Source organism: Crotalus tigris, unplaced genomic scaffold, assembly GCF_016545835.1.
Source record: "Crotalus tigris isolate CLP2741 ecotype Arizona unplaced genomic scaffold, ASM1654583v1 scf7180000017735.2152567, whole genome shotgun sequence".
In the NCBI taxonomy this organism is placed as follows: Eukaryota; Metazoa; Chordata; class Lepidosauria; order Squamata; family Viperidae; genus Crotalus; species Crotalus tigris.
The window spans coordinates 1,822,762-1,838,563 of record NW_024096601.1 but is presented as its reverse complement, the minus strand read 5'-3'; the positions used below and the strand labels follow the sequence as shown (position 1 = coordinate 1,838,563).

The 15,802-nt window shown below is 43.8% G+C and overlaps 1 protein-coding gene across 4 annotated transcripts in view; it reads right to left on the bottom strand.

The window, feature by feature from the left end:
* The window catches only part of MYO5A (myosin VA), a 73,396-nt gene that overhangs the window by 4,894 nt on the left and 52,700 nt on the right, over window positions 1–15,802 (bottom strand). For all 4 annotated transcript variants that reach the window (XM_039339593.1, XM_039339594.1, XM_039339592.1 and 1 more), the window contains 9 exons: window positions 12,311–12,509; window positions 11,765–11,858; window positions 9,951–10,097; window positions 8,477–8,631; window positions 7,786–7,875; window positions 6,845–6,995; window positions 5,000–5,282; window positions 3,123–3,297; window positions 915–995 (listed from right to left, as the gene is read on the bottom strand). In XM_039339593.1, the coding sequence (XP_039195527.1) occupies window positions 915–995; window positions 3,123–3,297; window positions 5,000–5,282; window positions 6,845–6,995; window positions 7,786–7,875; window positions 8,477–8,631; window positions 9,951–10,097; window positions 11,765–11,858; window positions 12,311–12,509 (1,375 nt within the window). The remainder of the gene's footprint in view (window positions 1–914; window positions 996–3,122; window positions 3,298–4,999; window positions 5,283–6,844; window positions 6,996–7,785; window positions 7,876–8,476; window positions 8,632–9,950; window positions 10,098–11,764; window positions 11,859–12,310; window positions 12,510–15,802) is intronic.

The following is a 15,802-nucleotide window of genomic DNA, read 5'->3' as shown; positions in this document are numbered from 1 at the left end:
AGTCCTCAACTTAACTACAGTTCCCTTAGTGACCGTTTGGAGTTACAACAGCACTGAGAAAAAAAAATGAACGATGATCTTTTTTTTTTTACACTTACGACCGTTGCAACATCCTCGTGGTCATGTGATCAAAATTCAGCTGCTCGGCCACGGACTCATATTTATGACGGTCGCAGTGTCCCGGGCGTCATGTGATCACTTTTTGAGACCTTTTGACAGGCAAAGTCAAGGGGAGGGAACAGCCCGATTCACTTAGCAACTGCGTTACTAATTTAAAGAACGGCAGTGATCCGCTTAACGACGGGAGGCAAGAAAGGTTGTAAAATTGGGGCCACATTCGCTGAACAAATGTCTCACTTAACAACAAAAAGGTTGGGCTCAATGATGGTCCTAAGTCAAGGACTACCTGTATAGTTCGACATTCTATCCAAGACTGTTTGAATTATATACATTTTTTTTAAAAAATAACCCTATTCTTATTTTTTTTTTCAAAAAAACAAATGACAAGATGTTGTTTAAAAGCAAATTTGCACTGCATTTACCCTGTACGCTGGTAGATACCGTATTTTCCAGCGTATAAGACGACTTTCTAAATCATGCAAATCTTCTCCAAAGTCGGGGGTCTTATACGCCGAGTCGTCTTATACGCCAGAAAATACCATATTTTCCGGCGTATAAGATGACTTTCTAAACCATGCAAATTTTCTCCAAAGTCGGGGGTCTTATACGCCGAGTCGTCTTATACGCTGGAAAATACGGTATTTTCCGGCGTATAAGATGACTTTCTAACCATGCAAATCTTCTCCAAAGTCGGGGGTCGTCTTATACGCCAGAAAATACGGTATTAAATATTCCTTTGAGGCACAGGCTTAAGGAAAGCAACGTTTTCGTGAATTGCAGCTGGTTGTTATTACCTGTATTGTCCGGATAAAAGACACAGACACTCTTTCTTCAAACTCATTAACGGGAGTATATAAGTTCAATACTTTCACAATCTAAAAGAGAGAGAGAGAAAAGATAATGCTAGCAGATTCTTGCGATTTAAGATAACCTTGATTGGCATTTTTTTGTACTGTGGGCACAACGACACACATCAAAAATGAAATTTACTTGCCCGCTCTCAAAGTGAAACACATACATGACACACACCTAAAACATACTATGTACAACATATGTATAGACCCACACCCCTACATATACGTAGCAAATAAATATTAAATACTGTCCATCTTGAATATATAATGGAAGGAGGAGGCTTGAGAGTTCACAAGGTTAATGAATCTTGCAATCTGGCTGAATCTGAATCTGGATGTTCTGCTACGGATACCACAAAGCCCCCTCGTCCCAGAAGGGAACAAGGAAAACAGGTTGTGGAGAGGATGTGTAGTGTCCCAGATAATCTTACGGATCCTGCTCAAACCCCAACCAATATTTTAAATTTAAGTCACAAGGAGATGTTAAACCGTGATGCGATTGCAACAGAATCGTTCCTAACTGAGACAAAATCTGCATTCAACTGAAATCTTAAATCACTGCAGGATTTTTTTTAAAGAAAAACAATCATCGTTGCTCACTTCTTCAAAGCAGTCCATCCTGTTTCAGTGGATAGCAACATTGGAATGCAAGTGGTCAAAATTATGCAAAACAGACATCACGCTGCGTTCCAAAGGATTAAAAAGAAATCCTTCTGTCTAAAACAGTGGTTCTCAACCTTTTTAATGCTGCGACCCCCAACCGGTCGTAAATCGAGGACTACTCAACGGTCGTAAGTCGAGGACTACTCAACTGGTGCAGCACCGTTTGCAGAATGGGACTTTTGGCGGGCTCAGCAGGGCAGAGACAGCCTGGACAATTCCTATTGGCTTTTGAAAGCCAATAGAATTAGACTCTATTCAAGAGAGTCTGTTCTATTGGCTTTCAAAAGTCAATAGAATAAAAGGGAGTAGCACAGCTAAGGAAAAGGGGGGGGGAAATGGCGGACTGCGTTGTTTGGCGACCCCCGTGAAATGGTCGTTCGACCCCAAATGGGGTCCCGACCCACAGGTTGAGAACCACTGCTCTAAAAGAACAAAGAGTGTCTTTCTGTTCTTCTCCCTGAAATCAATCCTGGAAACAAAACTCAGACCTTTGGTTTTTTTTTAAATGTCTCTCTTGAATGTCATCTACGCTTGGCAGACTCCTTTTCTATCCTGGCATTTTTATGTGCCTCGCCCTGCTGATCTCAACAGGCAAGGAACCCGAATTCCACCGGAAGAGCAAAATGGCAAAAGGCAGATCGTGCGGGCAACTCAGCCAGGGTGGTATTGGAAGGGACCTTGGAGATTTTCTACTCCACCCCCCCCCCCCCGTCCAAGCAGGAGAACCTATACCAGGGGTAGGCCACCTTGGCTCTTTTATGACTCCTGGACTTCAACTCCCAGAATTCCTGAGCCAGCCACGCTGAGGAGAAAGGGAGAGGTTTCCATGCTGAGCCATGCTGGCTCAGGAATTCTGGGAGTTGAAGTCCACGAGTCATAAAAGAGCCAAGGTGGCCTATCCATGACCTATACCATCTCAGACAAGTGACTGTTTAGCCCAGGGGTAGGCAACCTTGGCTTTTTTATGACTCGTGGACTTCAACTCCCAGAATTCCTCAGCCAGCATGGCTCAGCTTGGAAACCTCTCCCTTTCCCCTCAGCATGGCTGGCTCAGGAATTCTGGGAGTTGAAGTCCACGAGTCATAAAAGAGCCAAGGTTGACCACCCCTGCACTATACCATTTCAGACAAATGGCTGTCCAGTCTCTTCTTGAAAACTTCCGGTGTTGGAGCATTTACTGCTTCTGGAGGCAGGTTGTTCCACCGATTAATTGTTCTAACTGTCAGGAAGTTTCTCCTTAGTTCTAGGTTGCTTCTCCCCTTGATTAGTTTCCCTCTGTCGCTTCTTGTCCTGCCTTCGGGGGCTTTAGGGAATAGCTTGACTCCCTCTTCTTTGGGGCAGCCCCTGAGATATTGGAACGCTGCTATCATGTCACCCCTAGTCCTTCTTTTCACTAGATAAGACATTCCCAATTCCTGCAAATGTTCTTCATACATTCTAGCCTCCAGTCCCCTAATCATGTTTGTTGCTCTTTTCCAGGGTTACCTGGGCGGTAGTCAACGCGTGGCACATGGAGCAGATGGCCCCCGCGTCCTCATCGGTCTTCTTTTTCACCTGCAGCAGCTGAGCGGCCTGGATCAACGGCTCCAGGGTCTCCTTGGCGCCGCTGGTCATGAGGTTTTTGTCACGAAGCCATTCTTCCAGCTGGCTTACATTGTACCTGCGGGTTGGAGGTGTTTTGAAAAAAAAAATAAATCAAAACCTTTAGCCACTTTTTTCAGTCTGTCTGTACAAGTGGAAATGGTTTTCTTTAAGGCATTCTTGCCCAGTAGCCCTTCAAGAGGTATTCTGTTAATTATTAACAAAAATGTTTGTTAACGAGGGAAACAGCAGCTCCTTGTTGTGGACAAGAATGCTCGGGGTATCTTGAGAAGACTAAACACAGAATGAAAACTCCCTAATTCCTATTCTTTCTGGTACTTAGTGTGAAGTTTGCTAGAGGGAAGTGTTTTTTTTTTCCCTCCATTTGTCTTTTTTTTTATAGTTAATGGGGAAAACCGGGTTTTGAGTCAGAAAAACAGAAAAACATACTAGTCTGCTCAGGAATTCTGGTCTTTTAAATAGGCTAGTCAATCAGACTATTTGTAGGCTTTCTCTGCCACACCTGTCCTTTGTTTTATGTTTTCCCCCCCCCCCATTTCTAACAATTTGTAAGTCACCAAGAACAGCCAAGAGTCAGGCGGCATTTAAATGGTTGTTATCAACCATTGTTGGTTACATAATTAATGTTACATTAATTAATTAATCATTAATTAATGTTACATTAATGTTATCATTATTCACATATGAAAAGGAAGTTATTTGGCAGGGTATCCCATTTAGAGTGTAACATTAGACTTAAAACTACAGGTAGTTTTTGTTTAGCGAACTGCTCTGTTTAGTGACTGTTCATCTGGGGGATGCTTTCGGAAATATTCATTCCTGCATCGTTCATTTATTGTGTGTAGAAATATAGGGGCCGACCTTCACAGCTAGAGATCTGCCTAGGTCAGTGATGGCGAACCTTTTAGAGACCGAGTGCCCAAAAACTGCCCCGTCCCCTGGCCCGCCCCCACTCTGCCCCCCGCTCTGCCCACCCACAAGCCACTCACTACAGACCGCTCAGGCAACCTTGCAGCGCCATGGTGGTCACACCCTCTGCCCGCACCCCACAGCATCATCTGCACGTGATGGGGCGTGAGAGTGGAGTTTTGCCCCTGCTTCCCGGCTGCCATGTGCTTGGCTGCACTGCTCTGTGTGGGCTGTGCCTGGGGGAGCCTCTCCTCCAGGCAGACTGCTGGTGAGGAGGGGGTTGCGGGGAGGCAGGGCTGGGGCAACGGCATGCATGCCCACAGAGAGGGCTCCTCGTGCCACCTCTGGCACGCGTGCCATAGGTTCACCACCACTGGCCTAGGTTGTCAACACTGCAAATATTGTATATTCTTGCTTTGACAATATGCAGAACTGTCTGGTATATTTGGGGTTAATACAGAGCAGAAGGGGGTGGGGGCAAAGCCCGGGAAAGAAAGAGAAAGAAAACCTTTGACCTTCACACTGATTGGATAATGTGATATATGACAGCTAATTTAGGGAGGGAACAAGCCGATAAATTAACTGCTCAGAGGAAGAGAACATAGATCTTAGCATAACAAACCTCTGTTAGGCCTGTGCTGACATTTTGTTAACAACAAATGACTTTTAGGAAAATTAATGCCTGGAAGTTCTTTGAAGTGTTTCATTAGCCGGAATCATAACATAGGTACTCCAGCCCAGGAAGAACTTCACCTTAAGAACATAAGACAATCAGCTGACTCAAAATAATTCCCTGCTCAGCCAAGCAGTGTGTCTCAAAGGATTTAATATACTGAAAGAGATCTCCCCACCTAATCTGCATTCCTTTGCTCCAGGAGCACATGTCTTTTCGCAGGAGAAGGTTATTGAGGGTCACGGCCCCAATGATGTAGAACATCTGCTTGACCACCTGCTTGATCAGCTCAGGATCCATGCCGTGCTGGCACATGATGGAGTGGAAGGTGTTCAGCTGACGGATGATGGAGTCCAAGGTGTAGGTCCCTTCGTCGGCAATGCTAGAGGTTCTCTTGCGTAGGCCGGTGGGTTTCACCCCGGACACTCCTTGGATGGTTTCATGCTCCAGCATTCCTGAAACTGAGGAAAGGGATCATTAATTCAGTTGAGGGAGGCTCTTTCTGAAAACAAAGCAAAACAAAACCAAAAGAAGCAGGAATAAACAAACGTCAAGCCACACTGTCAATGCTGCTAACATTGGATGTTCTTGCTTTGACAACATATGGAGATGCAGCCATTTTCCTTATGTTTTACTCTTAGAATTAGAGTTGGAATTAGATGATACTGGGGGGGGGGAAGAATGTGTATGGAAGTTAGTTAAACATAACAATATTGTAATAGTGTGAGAACCAAAGTTTTTTGAAATAAGAGGTAAAAAGCGGCGGGTTGGAGAACAGGAAGGAAAGCCTGCATTTCAAGCTAATTGGAGAATGTGATTTATGATGGTTAATTAGAGGAGAGAATTGTGCTTTGATACTATGTGCTCAGGGGAGGGAAATTCAGATTTTGGCTTTGCTATGTACGTGCCGATAATATGCTTCTTGAATAAAAGATTCTTTAAGGTAAACAATGCCTCAAAGTTCTTTGAAGAGTTTCATCTGAGGGAACCATGACACACGCTGCTTATTCGAGCAAGAAAGTAAGAACACAGTTAACGAGAAAACAACTATGGCACAGGAACATAAGCCAAGCTGAAACGCAAGTGCCATATTAAAAAAAGAAGAATCTCGTGAAACAGGCAAGTCTTCACTAAATGGCAAGAGACAAACCATCCTGGGGTAGGACCAGCCACCTTAAAAAGAGTTACTAAAGCACAGCACAGAATAGCTACCGCTGAAAAACATCTTTGGCATTTGGCCCGCTTTCAACAGCCAGATGTGCCGGGTCCTGCAAGCGGGACATAGACATCATAAAGAGAGGTAGTCCTTGACTTACGGCCACAGTGGAGCCCCAAATTTCTGTTGTTAAGTGAGACAGCCCATAAGTGAATTTTGCCCTATTTTACCACCTTTACCACCACAGTTGTTAAGTGAATCACTGCAGCAGTTAAGTTAGTAAGATTGTTGTTAAGTAAATCGGGCTTTCCCATTGACTTGGTTTATCAGAAGGTTGCAAAGGGCAGGGGTAGGCAACCTCGGCTCTTTTATGACTCATGGACTTCAACTCCCAGAATTCCTGAGTCATAAAAGAGCCGAGGTTGCCTATCCCTGCAAAAGGGGATCCCACGACCCCGGGACACTGCAACCGTCATAAATGTGAGTCAGTTTCCGAGCATCTGAATGTGAATCACATGACTATGGAGATGCTGCAGTGGTCGTAAGTGTGCAAAGGATCTTAAGTCACTTTTTTCAGTGCCGTTGTAACTTCCAACGGTCATTAAATGAGCTGTCGTAAGTCCAGGGCTGCCTGTAGTAGCTACAGACAGCCATAGCTGAATTTGCTTAATAACCCTAAGCACGTGGCAAAGTAACTTCTGAACTTGGCTTACACAATTGACACAAAACGAAATTCTTCCGTTGCACAGTAATATCAACGGACATTATCGGAGGAAAGTCCAAATGATGAAAATGACTTTCTTAATGAGAAAAAAAAAAAAACTCCACACACAGGTTTCTCTCTTCTGTCATTTAGTTTCACCTTACCAATCATTGGTTGCAAAATATTCTCCAGAACTCGAACCAGCTGCTGGTAAATCTGGATGGCCAGGTCACTTAGCACTTGTCTGTACTCAGCAAGGTCGAAATTAGTCAGGCAATGTTCATTCTGACGAGGTGTGTTATGCTTCATAAACCCCTGCAAGTACGGGGGGGGGGGGAAATAGCCAAGTTAGTATTAATGTATTTTATGTTGTCGTATTCAAACAGGTGAGGAGGATAATAACTTTTTTAAAACATCCTTTTGATGAAGAAAAGCATGGTTAACTTTCTTTAAGCCTGCTAGCGGAATGAGGACATGACCACTGAAGTAAAGACTAGGATAGAGAAAGCTGGAACAGCATTCTTCAAAATGAAAAAGGTCTTCTGCAGTCGCGACCTAAGCCTAAGACTGAAAATCAGGCTTGTCAGATGCTATATTTTTTCTATCCTGCTCTATGGAGTAGAGAATTGGTCTCTGACAGAAGGCCACCTAAGAGACTGGAAGCATTTGAAATGTGGATTTACAGGTGGCTGTTACATATAAGCTGGGTTGACAAGATCAGAAATGAGGAGGTGATGAGCCGCCTGGGAAAGCCAAGGGAAATTATCAAAACAATTAAAAAACGAAAATTAGAATATTTCGGACATGTGATGTGACACCCAGAAAAACACAGCATGCTCCATTTAATCCTCCAGGGAAAGATTGAAGGCAAACGAGGTCCAGGCAGAAGAAGAACATCGTGGCTTCAAAATCTGAGGGACTGGTTTGGACAAAACTCAGCAGCACTTTTTCGTGCGGCTGCTGATAAAAACAGGATCGCCAACATGATCGCCAACATCCGATAACGGATATGACACAAAAAGAAGAAGCGGAATGAGGCCTCACTCCCACTTCAAACATTCAAAGCGCTTTCACCAACGGAAATAAACCAAAATGGGAAACTTACTTCTTCACCGCTATATTGCTTCAAACAGTGCAAAAATCGGCACGTATTGGACAGCCAGAAAGAGACCGTTTCAAAGTCATCGCCTCTTTTCTAAAAGCAAAAATATATGAACAGTAATAATGAAAAGGCAATGTGCATTAAAAGAGGATTAAAATGCAAGGTTATTGATAACGGAATATTACTTTCGCTAAATTAAAAGGTGCAGCACTTCCACATTGCATTAGATTCTGCACAGATTTCTGCGTGCCTCTCTTTGACTGTCTATGGAGATTCTCAGTCATCCAGGTCATGGTTGTCCCAAAAGTGTTGTTGTTGTTGTTGTTTTCCAAAAGTTAACTGGACTTTTGTTTTTCCTTGAAGACATTTCACTTCTCATCCAAGAAATTTCAGTCAGAACTGAAGGAGCTTCTTGGATGAGGAGCGAAACGTCTTTGAGGGAAAACAGAAGTCCACTTGTCTTTTTAAAAAAGCGCCTCTGGGACTCTCCATTTCTGCATCATGGAATCTGTGCCACGGATGGAGATGGCACTCGTTGTCTTTTATTCTTCCAACAGAAAAAATACTTCAAATGCCTGTCGTGTTTTCATAACACAGTGATGGTGTAACCATCTGATTTCGAGACAAGCTCATCAGCTGTTAATTTTTTTAATAAACTCCGGACTGACATTTCAATTGAAACCTGTAAACTGACCTTCAAAATTTTTTTGATGCCGTTAATCGTAGAAGTCAGCAAGGACCTCACTTTCTGATCATCGTTCAGGTAGTCGGCATGGCGGATGCACATGAACAAAATGTAAGCTGGCAGCCCTGGGATGAGATTCACAGCCACTCCCCGAGGCTTCAGATCTGAGGGAGAAGTCACAAAGAGGAACACCGGAATTCACAGACCTCTGTGTTGAAAGGCAAAGGCTTCCCCTGCCCAATCATCCCCGACTCTAGGGGGCGCTGCTCATCTCCGTTTCTTAGCCAAGGGAGCCAGAATTGTCCATAGACATTTCCGGGGTCATGTGGCCAGCCAAAGGTGCACGGAACACTGTTACCTTCCCACCAAAGTGCCACCTATTTATCTATCTGTGTTTCGAATTGCTAAATGGGCAGGAGCTGGGGCGAGTGACGGGTGCTCATCCCATCAAGCGGCACCTGGGTCTCAAACCTGGTCTGTCAGCTTTCAAGCTGACAAGCTCTGAGCCATTGTGCCCCCTATATATTGTATCCCTGTACTTAGCATGCCGTAATAAAACTGCAGAGGGTCAGAAGTGGCTTAAGGCAGAAGGCCCCAACCTTTGGAGCACCAGGGACCGGTTACATCAGTGGTTCTCAACCTGTAGGTCGGGACCCCATTTGGGGTCGAACAACCATTTCACGGGGATCGCCAAACAACACAGTCCGCCTTTTTTTCCCCCTTTTCCTTAGCTGTGCTACTCCCTTTTATTCTATTGGCTGCTGAGCCCGCCAAAAGTCCCATTCTGCAAACGGCGCTGCACCAGTTGAGTAGTCCTCGACTTACGACCGGTTGAGTAGTCCTCGACTTATGACCGGTTGGGGGTCGCGGCATTAAAAAGGTTGAGAACCACTGGGTTACATGGAGAGAGGTTTTTGCATGGACCAGAAGGGGCGTGGTTTTGTGTGCTGCCTGCATCCCGCTGATAGGGCTTTGCTTGTTTGTGTGGCCTGGTTGCTGGCATGATGCGGCCCAGTATTGGTCCGTGGACCGGGGGTTGGGGACCCCTGGTTTAAGGCAACTTGTCCTGCCTTAGGCATGAAGCCAACCGCGGCACTCAGCCAGTGCCACTTAGCCCTAGGGGGGAGGCAATGGCAAGCCATTTCTGAAAATGCTGCCAAAAACTTGTCCAGCCAGTTTCAAGGAATCAAGACTCTCAAAGGCAAAATAATTTTTCAAAAGTCTTTTCAAGAACTAATACTTCTCTGTTCTTTTTAAATGGACGCTGTTGATTCTGTTCCAAGTTTGTCTTCCTTTGTGCAATCACCAATTTAAAAAAAAATTATCTGGGCTTATTATAGAACAGAAGAGCATAATGCTATTGAAAGACAAAAGGGATCATGCTGTGCAGTAGACTAACAATTAAATTGTACATAATGGCAAAAGCAACGTATATTTGCAAAACCACCGCTCGGTGCATTTTATAAGCAGAAAGGCCTCTCACCTAAAATAAGATTCTTAACAAGTTTGGGTTCATCTTCTTTCTTGTATTCTAACATGCCTTGGAAGTCTTTTTCTTTCCTTGGGATATTCACAGGATGTATCGGCTCATCAATGATTTGTCCAGGTGAAATGTTCTCCATGTGGCCCACTAAATTAAGGAAAAGAAGAGAGAACGGGACGTGAACAAAAGCAAAATTTGATCCAGAAAGATGGCATTGAACTGTGGAGTTATCTTCCTGAGAGCTAAGAAATTAGCTATAATCCATTAGGAGAATTAGTTCCTGAGAAAGTACACGTTGGTTATGAACTACCTATAAAGCTCTACAACAGGGGTGTCCAACCTTGTCAACTTTTTAAAGTTCAACTTAAAAATGCTGGCTGGAGGGTTCTGGGAGCTGAGGTCCGCAAGTCTTAAAGTTGCCAAGGTTGGGCAAAGAAAGAAAGGAAGGAAGGAAGGAAGGAAGGAAGGAAGGAAGGAAGGAAGGAAGGAAGGAAGGAAGGAAGGAAAGAAAGAAAGAAGGAAAGAAGGAAAGAAAGAAAGAAAGAAAGAAAGAAAGAAAGAAAGAAAGAAAGAAAGAAAGAAAGAAAGAAAGAAAGAAAGAAAGAAAGAAAGAAAGAAAGACTTGGCTATGAATCTATAGAATCCTCTTAAAAAAATATAAGAGTAATTTTTTCTTTTAAAAAAAAGGTAAAGGAATGCCCTCACAAAACAAAGTTAAAATCAGAAATGTGCTCTGGAATGCTGATTGGCTAGAAACTTAACCTGGCCTGGTGTCAGTCTAGGACAATACATATAAGACAGAGCAACTGGAAAAACCGCTAAGGTTAACCGGCAGCAGATCAGTGATAGAAAAGCTTCTAGAATCCAGAGTTTCTACATAGCTCTGACATTTTCCTGGTCTGCCCGCATACCTTGATTAATTCAGGAACTCGGGAGCTGAAATGCACTGGCACAGTCAACACACTGGCCTATATTTAGCGAGGCAAAGGGAAGGCAATGATTTGATCTCAGCCACTCCTCTAATGTAATCTTTATGAGAGCACTTTTTCGCCCTCAGGTGTGTCTTGGTGAAAATGCCTTAACGAAGGGTGAAATACAATCAGACGGGATTATGAAGTAAACCAAGAGCAGACCTCGGGAACTGTTTCATTCAATTGCCTTATGTGGCAAAATACAACATCTGGTCTTCTACAAAGATTAATTAGTTGGGGGAAAGCATCTTTTTCTCTTGCACCAATGTTTATTTTATTTATTTTTATTATTTATTAAATTTGTTTGCTGCCCATCTCACGGCAAGATGGTTTGCTCCCCACTCCCTTCTAGCACTGAAGATGTTACCTAGTTGGGTCATGAAACGTCTGCAAGAAAACAGCCCAGCTCAGAAAGCACTGAGGACCCTCACAATTTAACCCTGAGCTACAAATATTCTCTCCTATCAGAAATTCTATCTTATGTAGCTGTTACAAGGGAAGGATCCAAAAGTCAATATATTACTGTTATAACCCCAAATATCAAGTGCTCTCATATTCAAAAGAACAGGAGTGCTGATTAAGGAACATTTGCTTTTGGCAAAAAATGCTATCACTTGGTAAATAAAAAAAAATATGCTGAATGTTTATCTTCCCTTAATCAGCTTGCATTCAGCTTCTAGGACAATCTGTGCTGTTCTTGTGTCCAATCTTAATCATTATTGCAGAATACCACTGTATTTTTCATCAGCAACATCAGAAATCCTTGCCTCAGATACATAGTAAAATACGTCTGTATTTATATTTAAAAACAGAAACCGTTTTGGTCGCAGGCAAATACTGTACCTTCAAGCTCATCAATTTTTTTGGCGAAAACCTTCAGCTGCTTTTTCAGCTTCCGAACTGTCTTGTCCTGTTTCTCCAGCTGTTCCATTAAATCCTACCCAACAAAATTGAGGACAGAACGGGTGAGAGGCTAAAAAAAGGACCCAAGAGGTGACAGACAAAACTGAACCGGTGCTGTTAGTGCTATAAGAGAAACTCAGAACTAGCTGGAAAGCGATGCCACCATCTGGCTAACATCAGCAAGCCTGCGCCTGGCCTAGAACAGAGGACGTTATGTAAAAAAATCTTGCTTTCTAAGAGAGACTGAAATGCATGCAGCATGACAAGAGGATTGATGTGACTCCGTTCAAGGGACTCAACAGATCCAATATCCTGGTTTGGGACAGATTCTCTCCCGCAGGACCCGGGATTCATATTCAAACCTTCAGGAACTCAGGCCTGTTTCTGTTCTGGATGGTTTTGCCGAGACAAAAATGTTTCACTCCCCCAAAACTTAAGGAAGTACAGCTTGGTTTTCCAGACTACCGAGTTATGAAAAGTCCTTACCAAGTTCTCATTGGTCAGGCGGGTGATTTCGTGCTGCAGACTGGCCTCTATCCGGGCTTCTGGGGGCAGCTGGAGGTTCTGGGCCAGCAACTGCTGCTGGCGGTTATTCTCCTCCTTTAGACTCTGGATCTCTCCGCGAAGGGCCTCCAGGTCATTCTCGTGGCTTCTTTTCTGAGCCTGCAGCTGAGATTCCAGAAGCCTACAAGAAGCCAATTGAGGAAGGCCAAGAGAGACGGTGGGGGGGATCAGGAAGAAGCAGGAAAGGCACGTTTTAAAGACTTCTCATCACAGATTGAGCATTTCAACGGCTGCTGACAGGAGTAAGCGACAAAACCATCAGGGAAGGAAAGAAAACCAGAAGAACGTCCTTTAAACCCTTTTGAGTGACTTGAGGCTGAAACGTTGCCCGTGCAAACTTGACCCATGCAGAACGAGGGCGGATCCAGCACGGGCATGCTGGAGGTCCAGATTTTCTTTCAGGGACTGCTGGACTACAAAACTATTAAGGAGCAGATCCTTCTCAATATCAGCCAATTTAAGATGCGTGGACTTCCAGTTCCTGGAACTGTCCTCCCAGCAATTCTAGGTGCTAAACGCCACACAAAGCTTAAGGCTGCAGTAAATGCTATTTTACACCCACTGAAAAGAGGATGCTTTAGAGGGGAAAAGTCTAGGGTGCACTTTTCCCCTCTAAAGGGGAAAAGCTTTGTAACAATTAGTTAACAAGACTGCATAGAGCACCTACACTGAAGTTTACGACAAGTAAATACGATTTGGTTATTACTACATTTTTATCGTCGTAGGAGGTATTTCGATTTTCTGCCTCAAACGCCTAACATCTTAGGCCAGGGGTAGGCAACCTTGGCTCTTTCTTTTATGATTCATGGACTTCCAACTCCCAGAATTCCTGAGCCAGCATGGCTCAGCTTGGAAACCTCTCCCTTTCCCCTCAGCATGGCTGGCTCAGGAATTCTGGGAGTTGAAGTCCACGAGTCATAAAAGAGCCAAGGTTGCCTACCCCTGTCTTAGGCTAATGCTGGTCTCTAAACCCCAGCGAACTATTAAGTAGCTCTGGCCATTAAGGGACCCATCAATCATTTCTACAAACAAAAGGGACATGTCTATTAAGCAGTTCCTCTTCTCCTTCAGGATTATTCTGCTCCGAGAGAAACAGAAGTATCCCAACTAAAGCAAAAATGACCCATGAGGACCAGAGGATCTTCAGAACTTCGGTTTTAAAAGGAATGTTATTGCTGACCCAAAGGCCTACAGAACAACTAATAACAACAACAAAAATCCCGTGCTACTGATTCAGTGCACAACCTTGGGCAGGTGGACCAATGATTTATTCACCAGGTGTCAATTGTAGGAGCAATGAATGAATGAATGAATGAATGAATGAATGAATGAATGAATGATCATGATCAATGCTGGCACTGCATTTCCTACAAACAGGTGCATGCCTCAGTTAGGCTACCTATAATCAGACCATCCCACAAGAAAGGCTGAGCGCCAAAGAATTGAGGCCTTTGAACTATGGTGCTGGAGAAGACTCCTGCGAGTCCCCTGGACTGCAAGGTGATCCAACCGGTCAGTCCTAGAGGAGATCAACCCCAACTGCTCTTTAGAAGGCCAGATCCTGAAGTTGAAACTCAAGTACTTTGGCCACCTAATGAGAAGGAAGGACTCACTGGAGAAGAACCTAATGCTGGGAAAGATGGAGGGCAATAGAAGAAGGGGACGACAGAGAATGAGGTGGCTGGATGGAGTCACTGAAGCAGTAGGCGTGAGCTTAAATGGACTTCAGAAGATGGTAGAGGACAGGAAGGCCTGGAGGAACATTGTCCATGGGGTCGCGATGGGTCGGACACGACTTCGCAATTAACAACAACAACAACAAATCAGACCATCAGCCTTTCAGGGTTTAAATATGCCTAAGCAGATCAGCTAATAGCTGCATCGACTAAGCACGCGAAGGTAAATGTGGATAATTTACCTTTCATTTCTTTGCCATTTGCTCTAGAACCTTCTAGCAATTCTAGAACGCGAGGACAAGAAGCCAAAGCTGCAGAGCCACCCCTGCTTTCCCTGCAGTGTAGACCACCACCCCCCCAGTTTAACTTCTTGCAAACTTACAAAAAGATGCAGTTAAGTGCACGTGTTTTGTTAGCAGTACAAGAAAAGGAAAAAGAGACCAGTTAAATTGGCGTTCATGGCCAAAGCAGCATTTTATATTGAGCTTAAAAAAATGGAACTATCCGTATCGCTCAGCTACAAAAACAGCACAAAGCAGTCAAGTTTCGGAGAATATAAACGTTATATTTAAAAACTGACTTCCCCATTGTCCAGTTAAGTGGATGCATTCAATGGCTATATTTACAGAACAGGGTGTACATACTGTGTTGAGATCATTTTCAAAATGGCCTGAAAAATCTGATTTTTTTGAAAGGGTGTTTTTCTCGGCAGAATAGCTCATTTGCAATGACATGCAAATCATATGTTTAATTCAGTGGTTCTCAACCTTTTTAATGCCGCGACCCCCAACCAATCGTAAGTCGAGGACTACTCAACCGGTCGTAAGTCGAGGACCACTCAACTGGTGCAGCACCGTTTGCAGAACGGGACTTTTGGCAGGCTCAGCAGAGCAGAGACAGCCTGGACAATTCCTATTGGCTTTTGAAAGCCAATAGAATTAGACTCTATTCAAGAGAGTCTATTCTATTGGCTTTCAAAAGCCAATAGAATAAAAGGGAGTAGCACAGCTAAGAAAAAGAGGGGGGAAAATGGCGGACTGCGTTGTTTGTCCACCCCCGTGAAATGGTCGTTCGACCCCAAATGGGGTCTTGACCCACAGGTGGAGAACCACTGTGTTTAATTATATGTATGTTTCATCCTGCCAATTCTAGGAGAGGTACTGGGCTATGCATTTTGAAATTGATCTTTCTGCACTGGACTGTGCATTCCTTTTGGAGATCAATAATTAAAGTTTGATTTGCCAGCTTTTCTAGCTGACACCAATCGGCCCACTTTCTCCATTAATACCGCAAACCCCCAGTATAAATTATTTCCCCGTCTCTGCTCTGCAATGGAGATCGTCCAGGCAGTGAAGCCAGCAGGATAAGCACCAGGATTCACCTTATTTCCAAAATAAAGAAACAAAAATTCCACAGGAGAAGAATGTGTTAATGCCAGAACAGTTGGTCCTCCTATTCTTCCCATCTAGTAGAAAATGTGGGCAGATTTTGCATTTACTGACTGTGGTGGACGTGTTTCCATCATATGCTCGCTGGTCTTCTCCTGATGAATACAGAAACGCCAGTACTTATAAATGAATTGTGCCTCTGCATTTAAATTTTTGCAGCTTGGGTCTTTCCCCGTGGCCATATCAATCCTAACACTGGACTTCTGGCTTAGCTGCCCAAAGTCATATTGAGCCAGCAGTATGTAAATCCTATTAATACTTTAATGAAGATGTTTGGATCGAATGTAATT